A 13,146-nucleotide genomic window follows, 5' to 3' on the forward strand; every position below is an offset into this window, starting at 1 on the left:
TTAATTAGTGTGAATAATTGCTAGATCCACTAATCTCTAAATGAGGCGCAGTAAAATCAAGTAAACTACATATATGTACATATAAACAGCTTTAACATGTCACAGCCCGTTACTAATGATAATATCACATACTTGTAGAAACAAGTTTTCAAAGGTTGCCGCCTTCCGAAAATCAAACAGGTTAAAAATCCCAATTGGTCAGTGAAAGTGGTCCCAATTGGAAAGAAAGTTAGACTCAACTTTTTAGTGACAGAAATCGCCTAAATAAGTATTTAACATCACTCCTTTATGGCGCCCTCATCGCAAGATAAATAAACTATCACGTAGCACTACAAGGTTTGTCCGGAAAGTAATAGGACTGATTTTCTTCTGCTGCGACTGTACTTTGGAGCGTGTGCGCACCACCTGTATTCGGTAGAGGGCGTCCCCAGCTAATGAAAGAGCGGCTGGTGAGTTGTGTTCGAGCACCTGGAGAGTCAGGACAAACATCTTCGCGCGACGTCTTTCTGTGCGTGATTAAATTCTATGAAACTCGGTAAACCTTCGACAGACACGTTTGATATGATCAAGCAGTCTTACCTAGACGTTGCTTTAGCAAGAAGTGATGTATTTTGATGGTACCAGGCCTCTTTGGAAAGCCAGAAAGAGGTGAAAACGATGCTCATTGTCTTTTTTGACATGAAAGGCATCGTCCACTATGAATTTGTTCCTCTTGGACAAACCGTCAACGCCAAGTTTTACGTCGAAGTCCTCAAGAGACTCAAACGAAGGGTTAATCGGGTCCGACAAAATATCGCAGCCGATTGAAAGTTGCACCACGACAACGCCCCAGCTCACTAACACTAACTGAACAGCTACCTAACTAAGGTCGGCATGCCAACGCAAAATTATAGAGATGGTTTGATGATCATAAATGAAATATACGTATATGTGTATACTTTACTTAATTTCAGAAACGAAGACGTAGAAATACTTATACAGAGCAGTTGTGGCTATTGATTTCAATATTGGCTCTAGAAACACGGGTTTGTATCTTTGCTTCGATAAGCCCTTTTGGTAGACTCTGAAGTTCGAATATCTTCAAGCGAGAGCTGCCATATCTGAGTATCTTAAAAACGGTCGGTGTCTTCTCAATATCGAGAGTCCTCTAACACCACACGGTTATTAGAGTTCTAATGGGTTTGGAGTTCAGGCTCGCGGACAGTTCGCTTAAGTTTAATCAAGGAGAGGAAATTTGACCTTTTATTAGTAGCATTAATTTTCATTATTATACGTCTTGCTTGGAAGCGGAATCATTAAAAATTTCAAAGACAGTGAAGACAGTGAGCTTGCTAAAGAGCCCATATTTATCAACTCGAAACCAGGGTGGTACTGCGCTCTTTTTTATTTTATATTATAAGTGAGAGATATGGGTTCACGAAATACCACAGCCCCACTGTATACTATATATACAAACGTTCGTTTAAGTACGGGTTTTATGAGAAAAACTGCATTGCGTGTGAAAAAATTTGCAAAGTCATGTAGAAGGAAACCGTTTGCCCTTCATGAAGAGCCTTTCAATTATCCAGTTTCTCACGCACATCAATGAAAGCTCGAGTAAGTATTTGTTTACTAGAAAATCATTGACAAACAACTCCTTTATACGAGTATGCTAAATATTACAGTTATAATTGCTCAAAACAAACTATCGGCATGAGCGTAGTCAGACAACAAGATTTATTTCACGGTACGTGCGTCGCAACAGTTAAACCTATAGATTTTAACAAGAGTATTCTTAACTCGCCTTGAAATTACATTTTAAAAATGCACTAAGTGAGGTTTAAGATGGATTTTCTTCGTAATATTTGATGTGTGACCGGATAAATCCGTCAGATTTTAATCTCTCACAAACGTTTTCTGCATTCTCAATTTCTTTCTTGTAAGAACCTTAAAGAAATGTATGTATAACAAGTGTTAATGTTCCATCAAAAGCTCTCTGCGAGAAAAAAATTTCGAAAATAATTTTCTGACATGACTGAGGTTTATAATCTAAGGTAAGCTCATCCAGCAAAATTTCCTGCCACTCACTGTAAAATTTCAAACGTCCAATTAACGCATTCTGTAATTATTTATCTACACGCCACTGGCATGCCATATATAAGGCCATTAGTTGCAAAAATGTGAGCAGAATCTGTTTTTATTTCAATGGAATAGTCGCGCCCTCTCATAAATATTCAATGCATTGCATTAAATAAAATATTTGGAATAGGCTTAAATATAGTAAAATATATAAAGTAAAGTGTAAAGATTTTAAGTTTCATGTTCATATTATCTTTTTGAATCACAAAAGAAATTTTGAAAACGATTTCATAAAAGGTTACATATATAAAAGATAAACATATATCTTATCGTATCATCGCAGGCAGCTAGCGGGCACCAGGAATATGCGCAAACTTACCGATTTGTTGTATGGACGTGGCGTTACAAAGTTCGAGACCAATGAATCGTTCCAGCTTTTAATTCAATGTTGGTCACTGATTGGAGTTAAGTCGTTAAAACCGTATCGATTCGGTCGTTTACTGCATATGTGCTTTTGTTGGTTTTTATTACTCCTCTGTCCGTTAACTTTCTTCATGGGTTACGTGCATACTTTGACAACCGAGCCTATAACAATCCAACTTAGCCTTTTGCAAACAGCAGCCAATGTCATAGGCGTGCCACTCAAGACCATTTCCGTTGCAATATTGAGGACGCATTTGCGAAAAGTGGAACCGATCTTTGATAATTTGGACGAACGCTACCAGAGCGTCGCGGGTCGTGAGCAGATAAAAGATTGTGTTATGACCAGCTCACGTATATTCGCCAGCGTAGGGTTTATGTTTCATTTTTATGGCAGCACCACATATCTCCAAGCGCTACTCACAAATAGTTATCCTCTGAGCACATGGTTGCCTTTCATTGATTCTATCTCTCAGCCAACCATAAGATATTGGACGCATTACATCTTCGAGGTTTTTCACATAGTTTTCATACTCACCGTGCAAACTGCAATGGATTTGTTCCCGGCAGTTTATATTCGAACTTTACGCACACATTTCAATCTATTGACGGAACGCGTTAGTCATTTGGGTGAGAATCCAGAGTTTACTGATGAAGACAACTTTGACGAATTGGTGGATTGCATTGTTACACATCAGGAATTGTTGGAGTAAGCCCAACTCAAATGGATTTTTGAATAAGTAAAACAAGTTTCTAATTACCCCTTTTCAGGGCGAAAAATATTGTTTCATCCGTCTGCTCGATAACACTATTTGTTCAATTCGTTATTGCTGCTATAGCTCTCTGCATTACGTTGCTAAACTTTTTCGTATTTGCCGATACGGTTCAACGGGTGGTCACTTTACTATATTATTTTGGCGTTATAATGCAGATCACGCCCACATGCTATCAAGCATCGATGATGGAAGTTGACAGTGCCAAGTTGCCTGACGCCATTTTCCATTGCAATTGGTTGGCCATGAACAAGCGTTCCCGCAAGCTTATCATCTACTTCATACATCGAGCTCAGGAGGACATTACCTTTGTTGCACTCAAACTCTTCAACATCAATTTGACAACTAACCTTTCGGTGAGTAAAGCTTTGAAAAGATCATCGCATTTTGAGTCTTCTAACTCTTTGCAGATTATCAAATTTGGTTTTTCATTGTACACATTTATGAACAGCATGGACTTTGGGCAGAATTTGAAGGAGTTATTGGAATAAATAGGCGACTTTCGAAGTTTACTTGTAACCCAGATTACATTGCTGGTGTCAGGCATTGGCTATTAATATTACATGCGATATTGCAGATGTGGATATTTTTGTAAAATATCACCTTAGTCTATATTTGAATAATTCTTTAGGTACGCTTCAAAACATTTTTATATTTTAAGGTTACATATCTCATTTTATGTATTCTAATTATGGGTCGCTCTTGAGATCCTATTATATTAAGCGTTAAATATGTCTGCTATTTAATAAGAATGGACCTCATATATTTATTTCCGATATTTCAAGTTCCTGTGAAATTATATAAAAATTATATATTAACTTTCTTTCTATTTAGTGATTTATTTCTTTCTATTGATAATTTAATTTCGTAATTTTGTTTTGTTTTTTGCTTCTGTTTCATTGTTTTCTATACTGTGTATTGGAATAGTTGTTCTTGATATTTTATGTCGAATATTAATTAGAATATACGAGTATACATATGTGTAATATATAAACAATTAACTAGCCAATATCATTTATTACTCATTCTAATTTGTCGATGGGTGCATTATTCCATATTTATACAATGCATTAGATGTATTCGATTTGCCACTTCTCTGCTCATTGCTGCTCTCTTGTCAATAAAATTACTTGCAAATGTAACATTAAAGTTATCAAGTCGAACTCGGACAAGAGAGAGATACTTTATTAAACTTCTATAGCCGCTATCTTCAGTGCGACGAGTGTTTGTTTTCATATTTTAGATCGCTTTTACTGTTGTCTATATTTTAAATGACAACTGAAAATACAATTTTCTGTTTTTCTTGTTTTAAACTAGAGAAAAATATTTTTCCACAAAGAAAGAATCATAACACTAATGGGTATGCTTCTGAAGATATTTTAGAACAGGGTTGCACCAGAAATGCTGAACATTAGCTCTCCAACGCTTGGCACCTTCTTTCTTCTTATTCTATTATAGTTGATCGTTTCGACTTGAAGTTTTTTGTTTCAATTAAATTGTTTAAATTTAGTTGGTTTGTTGGTTATTAGTTTTACTACTTAATGGAAATGTTCTTTTATTCTTACACTAAACTAAACTAGCTAACTAAAAGGTGACAAAGAGTTCGTAGATGAGCGTAATTGGACCACTGCCACGCCCAAAAAACGTCAACAAATCACAACACTATAACTGGGGCACTGTGGTATGAAAATTTTTAAAAATGATCGTGGCCCCTTAAAAGTTTGTAGACAATTTTTCCTAAACCACTTAGCCTTTATCATTTAAAATTGCATAGAACAAATCATTTCGACACTTGTAACGATCATACTTCCCTTAGTTCCCACATACCTTATACAAAGATTATCGTACCTCCGGGTGATTTTATACCGCACACAGCAGCCAATATATGAGTTACGAGTATCTTAAAAAAATTGAGAAATCGTGTTTTTCAAATAACGGTCATCTTTGTGTTTAAAGAGAACAAAATCGGGTGACTTACCATAATCATCATAATCAGAGAAGTCCTCACAACTGATTTGTAAGGAAAATGTGTGAGGTTTGTTGTGAGGTTTATTTTGTGAGTTGTGCTTTTAAACATCACAAAATTGTAAGGAAATCGTGAGCATATGAGCTTTTGAATTTACGCTAGCATAAGGTAAACTTTACAAAATTGGAAAAGCTTACAATATTGAGAGTTGTGATTTGTGTAAGGTCATGAGAATAGGGCTGTAATGTACTAGAAAGTATTTTCCTGGCTTTAATCGAATTCGTCATGTAATACTCACATCTCACACAAGTACATAAACTCATAACTATTTGACTTATTGGCACTACCCACTGAGAGCAGACATAAAAAATAGTAGATGACTTGTAGGTCGCCTCTTTTCGATATATTTCTATTAGTTTCATTAACTTATGATATTACTGATTGCATATTTATAGACTTTTGAACGAAATACATACACAGCAATAAATAAGTACCATACTCTGCTGAAAACTAAGCTACAATTATTTATTCTGATGTTCCTTCCGAGCAAAATCAATTTCGCTCATGAGTGATTTCGAGTAAGCCTGTGGAAAACTATTTCACGGCCGAAACTTTACATAAAAGGTACTGTAACTGTTCTTCTAAGTTCAATACCGTGGGTAGGATCAATTAATAAGTTGATGGAAGACACATTGAGCGTCAATGGAAGAATAAAAGGAGACCTTATATTTAAGATAATACTAACTGTAAACAGATAAAATTAAGATATAATAAAAGTTAATTATTCTTGTATATACTGGTTTTCATCATGACACCCTTATGCGTTTAGACGAGTAAAATACTTGTAGATATAGCCCCTAAAAAAAAAAGCTGTGACTGAGCTCTGATCTGACTTAACAAGGAAACACCTTCCGATTTTTTAAGTATGGGTTTTTGTGAGAAAAAATTCTTTGCGTGTGATAAAATTTGCAAAGTCATGAGAATGAACTTGTTGCCCCTCATGAAGAACTTTTCAGTTGTCCAGTTTCCCATGCACATCACAGAATGCTTCAGTAACTACTTCCATACTATAAACCATTACAAACAACTCGTTTATACCCTACGTTTTACAGTTATAGTGACTCAAAAAATCTCACTATAAGATTTACGTTCAAAAACTTTTAGAATATCTGAAAAGACGAATAGGTCATCTCAATAAGGAGTTATTTCTTCAGTTGAAAGTCTTCCAAGAACGTAGTATTCGTTTTAGTCTATAAACTTAATATTAAACAAAGGGTTGTCATCTTTAAATCTTATAGTTTGTCTTCTATCCCAGTAAATCTACACCCGTTTATGAAACAGTTAATTTCTGAATATTTCACAGACAGTTAGTACCGTTAAACTTATTAACTAGAACAAGCCTTTTCCTAATTTTAGTTTTCGAATGGAAAAAATATAATTAAGCGAAGTTGTCGTCCAATTATCGCAACCTATAATTATTACTCAGTTTCAATATGGCTTATTCACCAATACTTATGCGAAAAGATCAGGTGATGCACACGTCTCGAACATTTATAAAGCCATTACTTGCGAAAATTGTGAACAGAATCTGGTTTTACTTCAACTGAGTAGTTTTAAGAGCGATTTTACAAGAGGATATCTATACATTTACATATATATATCTTACTATCATTGCAGAGAGCCAGAGGACACTAGGAATATGCGCAAACTTACCGATTTATTATATGGGCGTGGCGCTACGAAGTTCGAGACCAATGAATCGTTCCAGCTGTTATTTCAATGTTGGTCTCTGGTTGGTATTAAGCCGTTAAAATTGTACAGATTGCGAGGCATGCTGCACATGTGCTTCTGCTGGGCTTTACTGCTCCTGTGTCCGTTTACCTTCTTCATGGGTTACCTGCATACATTGGAAACTGAACCTATAACTGTTCAACTAAACATTTTGCAAGCAATATGCAATATTATTGGACTGCCACTCAAGGCGATTGCCATTACTTTGCTCGTTTGGATGCACGCTACCAGAGCGTCGCGAGTCGCGAGCAGATAAAAAATTGTGTTGTCGTTAGCACACGTCTGCTCGCCAGCGTAGGGTTTATGTTTCATTTTTACGGCAGCACCGCATATCTTCAAGCTCTTCTCACAAGAGGTTATCCTATGGGCGAATGGTTGCCGTTCATTGATTATATTCCTCGGCTAACCATAAGATATTGGGCGCATTTCATCTTCGAAGTTTTTCACGTGACTTTCCTATTGACGGTGCAAGCCTCAATGGATGCGTTTCCGGCAGTTTATATACGAAGTTTACGCACACACCTAAAACTGTTGACGGAACGCGTCAGTCATTTGGGCGAGAATCCAGAGTTTACTGATGAACAGAACTATGAAGAATTAGTGGATTGTATTGTTACGCATCAGGAATTGTTGGAGTAAGATCAACTGACATGGCTTTTTTGCATAATGAAAACAAGATTTTAATTATGTTTCTTTCTTGCATTTTTAAGGGCGAAAAATATCCTTGGGTCCGTCTGCTCGCTAACACTATTTGTTCAGTTTGTTGTTGTTGCCGCAGCTCTCTGTGTTTCTATGCTAAATTGTTTCGTGTTTGCCGATCGCCAACAACAGGTGGTGACGGCAATCTATTATTTCGGCGTTATAATGCAGATCATGCCTACTTGCTATCAAGCATCAATGATAGAAGCTGACAGCGCCAAGTTGCCTGATGCCATTTTCCATAGTAATTGGTTGGCCATGGACAAGCGTTCCCGCAAGCTCATCGTCTACTTCATACATCGTGCTCAGAAGAACATTACCTTTGTTGCACTCAAATTCTTCAACATCAATCTGACAACTAACCTGTCGGTGAGTAAAGCTTTGCAAAAACTTCAGATTGTGTGTTTACCATATCTTTGTAGATTGTCAAATTTGCGTTTTTATTATACACATGGATGAGCAACATGGGCTTTGGGGACAATTTTAAGGATTTATTGGAGTAAACAGGCGTGTTGTCAGCAAACTAGCGATAACCGACAACGCCAAGTTGTGCTGGGGCTTGGATGATGTTGATATTTGATAAAAGTCGGAATTGGCTTACTGGTATTATCCACTCATATTAGACATTGGAAATAGCGTTTGTCTGGGACCGATGCCCTATTTAATTTATTTATAATAATTTATTGAACTTATAATAACACTGATTGAATATTTATGGCATTCTAAGTAGAACAAAATACACACATTTGCAACAAAAAGTTTCGGTTTTATAATACTAATATATATACATATGTGTCCAAAAAATAAGGTTACATTTGAATTTAAACTGCGCGCGTCGAAGGATTTGGAGAATTATTTCTTTTTTAGCTTGGTAGTACTGTCAGTCACATTTATGTCAAATTTCATGTCAAAATATTCATTAGTGTTTGAGATACGTGTCGTTTTGTGAGCTGCTAAAAGTGAGTTTTTCGTTTTTTGCGATGGCGAAATAAGTTGAGCAAAGAATTTACGGAATCAATTTTCTGCTGCGGAGACGTTGAGCATGGTGCAGAAAGCCTTTGGTGATGAGGTTATGTCTAAAAAAATGTTTACAAGTGGTATAGTGAGTTCCAAGCCGGCCGTGAAGGTGTCGAAGACGAAGAGCGTCCAGGGCAACCATCAACCTCAACCGACGAAGCGCACGTTCAACAAATCAAAGATTTGGTGTTGAAAACCCGTCGATTAACAATTATAGACCTTGCTGATGAAGTTGGCATATAGAAAGGCTCAGTCAATACCATTTTGAAGGATTTTTTGGGCCTCAAGCGCGTCAAATCTCGACTGGTACCGAGAACATTGAATGGAAAAAAGGCGTCGCGTTGAAGTGTGTGAAAGGATGCTCTCCAACTACCAGGGTGTCATGAAACGCATTATAACTGGCGATGAGACTTGGATCTATGCTTACGGTCCCAAAACAACCGATCAATCGAGCGAATATCGTGTCAAAAGAGAGCCGAGATCAAAAAAATCGCGCCAAAGTTGCTCAAAAATCAAGGTCATGTTGACTGTTTTCTTCGATTATAGTGGTGTTGTGTATTATGAATTCCTTCCAACCGGTCAAGCAGTCAACAAGGAATATTATTTGAACGTTATGCGTCGTTTGCGTAACGCTATCCGCCTAAAAAGGCCGGAATTGTGGAAAGACAATTCTTGGTTTTTACACCACGATAATGCACCATCCCATACCGCCCTCGTAATTCGGGATCATTTCGCCAAAAACTCAACCCATATCGCTCCGCAACCACCGTATTTACCTGATCTGGTGCCGTGCGACTTCTGGCTGTTCACCAAGCTCAAAAGCAGTTTCCTAAAAATTTCATAGTCCAAGTAACTTCCAGAGCACTTATATCTGTGATGCGCTGTCCTTTTCAATTTAATCTTGTGAATTAGAAGTCTATTAAACCAATAAGGATAATTGTAATCCTCTCTTACCGAGTGCGGCACATAGTTATTAATCCCTTCAGAAATCATTCCGTAAAAGTGTTCTACCATACTATCAATATCCTTCAATTCGTACATAGGAATCCAGTTTGTTTGAAGAAAAAAATTATTTAGAGCACCGTAGTCGGCTTTTTTGAGGTCCAAGTATTCTACCGTTTTCTGTCTGATAGTCTCATGTAGCGTAACTTCAATTCCAATAGTGGGATGGTACTTGTCCTCTGGAACCATAGGGGCCATTCTCTTAGCAAAAAAATTACAATTAGTAAAGCATAAATCCAGAAATTTACCGACAGAATTACAGATCTTATTAATTTGAGTCAAACCCAGTAGAGAATACTCCTCTATCACCAAACCCGCCTGCTCAGATTCTCCAATAAATTCTTCTTCTGATCCATTTATTGTCCGGAAGGTTGTAGTCACCAAGAAGCAGGATTTTACAACCAGGATATCTTCACTATATTTACCGTGACCTGTATGTGTTTAGCATACACATTGCAGTCTCCATTCGGTGGAATGTAAACACATCCTACAATCAAATCATCATTCTTAAGTTTAATCTCAACAAATAACTGCTCAATGCCCTGGTGAACAACATTAATTAAACCAGCCTGAAATATTCGCTTCACTGCTATAAACACTCCTCCTCCACGCCGTTTCGCAATGTCCTCACGGTCTTTCCTAAATAACTGATACGTATTGTTTATAACCTCCCCGTCTTTTATACAACACACACAACCTCCGGATCACTAGACGCAGATATTGTATAAAACTGACTCAGCTTGGTGCGTAAACCCCTGACATTCTGATAAACAATGTTGATATTTGTTATTGCTCCTCCGATATTAGATTCTTGGCCGAAAATTTACATTTTTGTCAATAAACGGCTCCCCAAATTTGTACCTAATGACCAGATTTTTTTCTCCTTTCTCTTCTCTCACTTTCTTTATCTTTTCTCTCTGGGCTAATGTCAAATCCTGTTTGAGCTTGACCGACTCAGCTTTAAGTTTCGTTGTCAATATCTTTCTAGCACATTCTTTAGACGGAAGTGCGATTTTCACTGGACGAATCTTGTCCTTTGCTGCTTTACCAATTCTATTGATTTTGATATCATCCATCTCAATACCACAATCATCCGGTAGCAGTTGAATGAATTTTGTTTTATCATCCAACTGTCTCTCCGCACCAGTTTTCTTGTCTGATTCTTTAAAGTTGTACCCAATGATGCAGGATTCCTTACTTTTCCGTTCCTTAGCTTCTCTGAATTCTCCTTGCATGTCTATTTCAAAACCTTTTTTTTCTAGCGTAGAGACACGTTTACCCAGGTCGTTCAGAGTCTTTGCCTTATTTTCATATATATTTTTATCCATTTCTCTAGCCTTTTTTAGTTCAGTAATTTCCTCCTCCATAACAGTGACACTTGTCTTTAATTCTCTAATTTCCAAACCCAAAGGTTCCACATGTTTTGCAAACTTTTGATCCAATAATTTATCTAAGCGTTCTAATATTTTATTCATGCCTGGAGCATCACTATAACCCTCACCGGCCACGCTTTCCGACTCCGGGACAACGAAGCTAACCTCCAATTCGCATCTGCCACAGTTCCATGTATTTACATTCGCATTTTTAAACTTCTGGTAAAAAAATTCAAACTCATTTTTATCCAGACCACTGCAGCTCATATATGATACCACTTTTTACAATTAATACAGCTTACAGCTTGCCAAATTATAATCTCATGTAATATGACTAACTGAATAACTATTATACCGTCTGTAGAATTAAGACATTTTCTATAGATCTTATCGTATCATCGCAGGCAGCTAGCGGGCACCAGGAATATGCGCACACTTACCGATTTGTTATATAATATGTGCGTAGCGCTACGAAGTTCGAGACCAATGAATCGTTCCAGCTTTTAATTCAATGTTGGTCACTAATTGGAGTTAAGTCGTTAAAACCGTATCGATTCGGTCGTTTACTGCATATGTGCTTTTGTTGGTTTTTACTACTCCTCTGTCCGTTAACTTTCTTCATGGGTTACTTGCACACTTTGACAACCGAGCCTATAACAATCCAACTTAGCCTTTTGCAAACAGCAGCCAATGTCATAGGCGTGCCACTCAAGACCATTTCCGTTGCAATATTGAGGACGCATTTGCGAAAAGTGGAACCGATCTTTGATCGTTTGGACGAACGCTACCAGAGCGGCGCAAGTCGTGAGCAGATAAAAAATTGTGTTATGATCAGCTCACGTATTTTCACCAGCGTGGGGTTTATCTTTCATTTTTATGGCAGCACCGCATATCTCCAAGCGCTACTCACAAATAGTTATCCTCTGAGCACATGGTTGCCATTCATTGATTCTATCTTTCAGCCAACCATAAGATATTGGACGCATTACATCTTCGAAGTTTTTCACATAGTTTTCATACTCACCGTGCAAACGGCAATGGATTTGTTCCCGGCAATTTATATTCGAACTTTACGCACACATTTCAATCTGTTGACGGAACGCGTTAGTCATTTAGGTGAGAGTCCAGAGTTTACTGATGAAGACAACTTTGACGAATTGGTGGATTGCATTGTTACGCATCAGGAATTGTTGGAGTAAGCCCAACTCAAATGGATTTTTGAATAAGTAAAATAAATTTCTAAATACCCTTTTTCAGGGCGAAAAATATTGTTTCATCCGTCTGCTCGATAACACTATTTGTTCAATTCGTTATTGCTGCTATAGCTCTCTGCATTACGTTGCTAAACTTTTTCGTATTTGCCGATACGGTTCAACGGGTGGTCACTTTACTATATTATTTTGGCGTTATAATGCAGATCACGCCCACATGCTATCAAGCATCGATGATGGAAGTTGACAGTGCCAAGTTGCCTGACGCCATTTTCCATTGCAATTGGTTGGCAATGGACAAGCGTTCCCGCAAGCTAATCATCTACTTCATACATCGAGCTCAGGAGGACATTACCTTTGTTGCACTCAAACTCTTCAACATCAATCTGACAACTAACCTTTCGGTGAGTAAAGCTTTGAAAAGAGCATCGCATTTTGAGTCTTCTAATTCTTTGCAGATTGTGAAAATTGGTTTTTCATTGTACACATTTATGAACAGCATGGACTTTGGGCAGAATTTGAAGGAGTTATTGGAATGAATAGGCGACTTTCGATGTTTGTTTGCAGCGAAAAAGATAATTTCTCTAATAAAAGAGAATCATAACACTAATAGGCTTGCTTTAAAAAAGAAGCTTTTAGAGCAGAGTTATACTTTGTACGCGTGTTCCTTGGAAAAAAAGTGAGAACGACCATTGCCACACCTACAAAACGCCATTAATTGAAAACTAATAAATTGCCATAACTAAGTAGCAATTTGCAAATTTTGTGGTGGAGGGAGACTCCGTCGTCGATTCCTGTCATTCACCCCGGTGGATGAACGTCTAGCCACGATCACC

General features: G+C 37.4%; 1 protein-coding gene and 2 pseudogenes across 3 annotated transcripts; all 3 read left to right on the top strand.

Annotated features, from left to right (window-relative positions):
* Positions 1-2,159: 2,159 nt before the first annotated feature.
* On the top strand, positions 2,160-4,191 carry LOC105226810 (odorant receptor 43b-like). Of its 2 annotated transcripts, XM_049447766.1 has the most exons (4): positions 2,162-2,273; positions 2,402-3,187; positions 3,250-3,607; positions 3,662-4,191. In XM_049447766.1, the coding sequence occupies exons 2-4, from the start codon at positions 2,424-2,426 to the stop codon at positions 3,740-3,742; spliced, it is 1,203 nt and encodes a 400-aa protein (XP_049303723.1). In that variant the 5' UTR covers positions 2,162-2,273; positions 2,402-2,423; the 3' UTR covers positions 3,743-4,191. The 2 variants fall into 2 exon arrangements, with proteins under 2 accessions (XP_049303722.1, XP_049303723.1); XM_049447765.1 differs by having other exon boundaries at positions 2,160-3,187; positions 3,662-4,190.
* Positions 4,192-6,800: 2,609 nt separating this feature from the next.
* LOC115066194 (odorant receptor 7a-like) lies at positions 6,801-8,464 on the top strand (annotated as a pseudogene). The gene is made up of 3 exons (XR_007421595.1): positions 6,801-7,643; positions 7,719-8,076; positions 8,130-8,464. The product of XR_007421595.1 is annotated as an odorant receptor 7a-like (transcript).
* A 3,058-nt stretch (positions 8,465-11,522) lies between these two features.
* On the top strand, positions 11,523-12,878 carry LOC125776270 (odorant receptor 7a-like; annotated as a pseudogene).
* Positions 12,879-13,146: the final 268 nt, after the last annotated feature.

This window comes from Bactrocera dorsalis, chromosome 2 (assembly GCF_023373825.1).
Source record: "Bactrocera dorsalis isolate Fly_Bdor chromosome 2, ASM2337382v1, whole genome shotgun sequence".
NCBI classification, from domain to species: domain Eukaryota; kingdom Metazoa; phylum Arthropoda; class Insecta; order Diptera; family Tephritidae; genus Bactrocera; species Bactrocera dorsalis.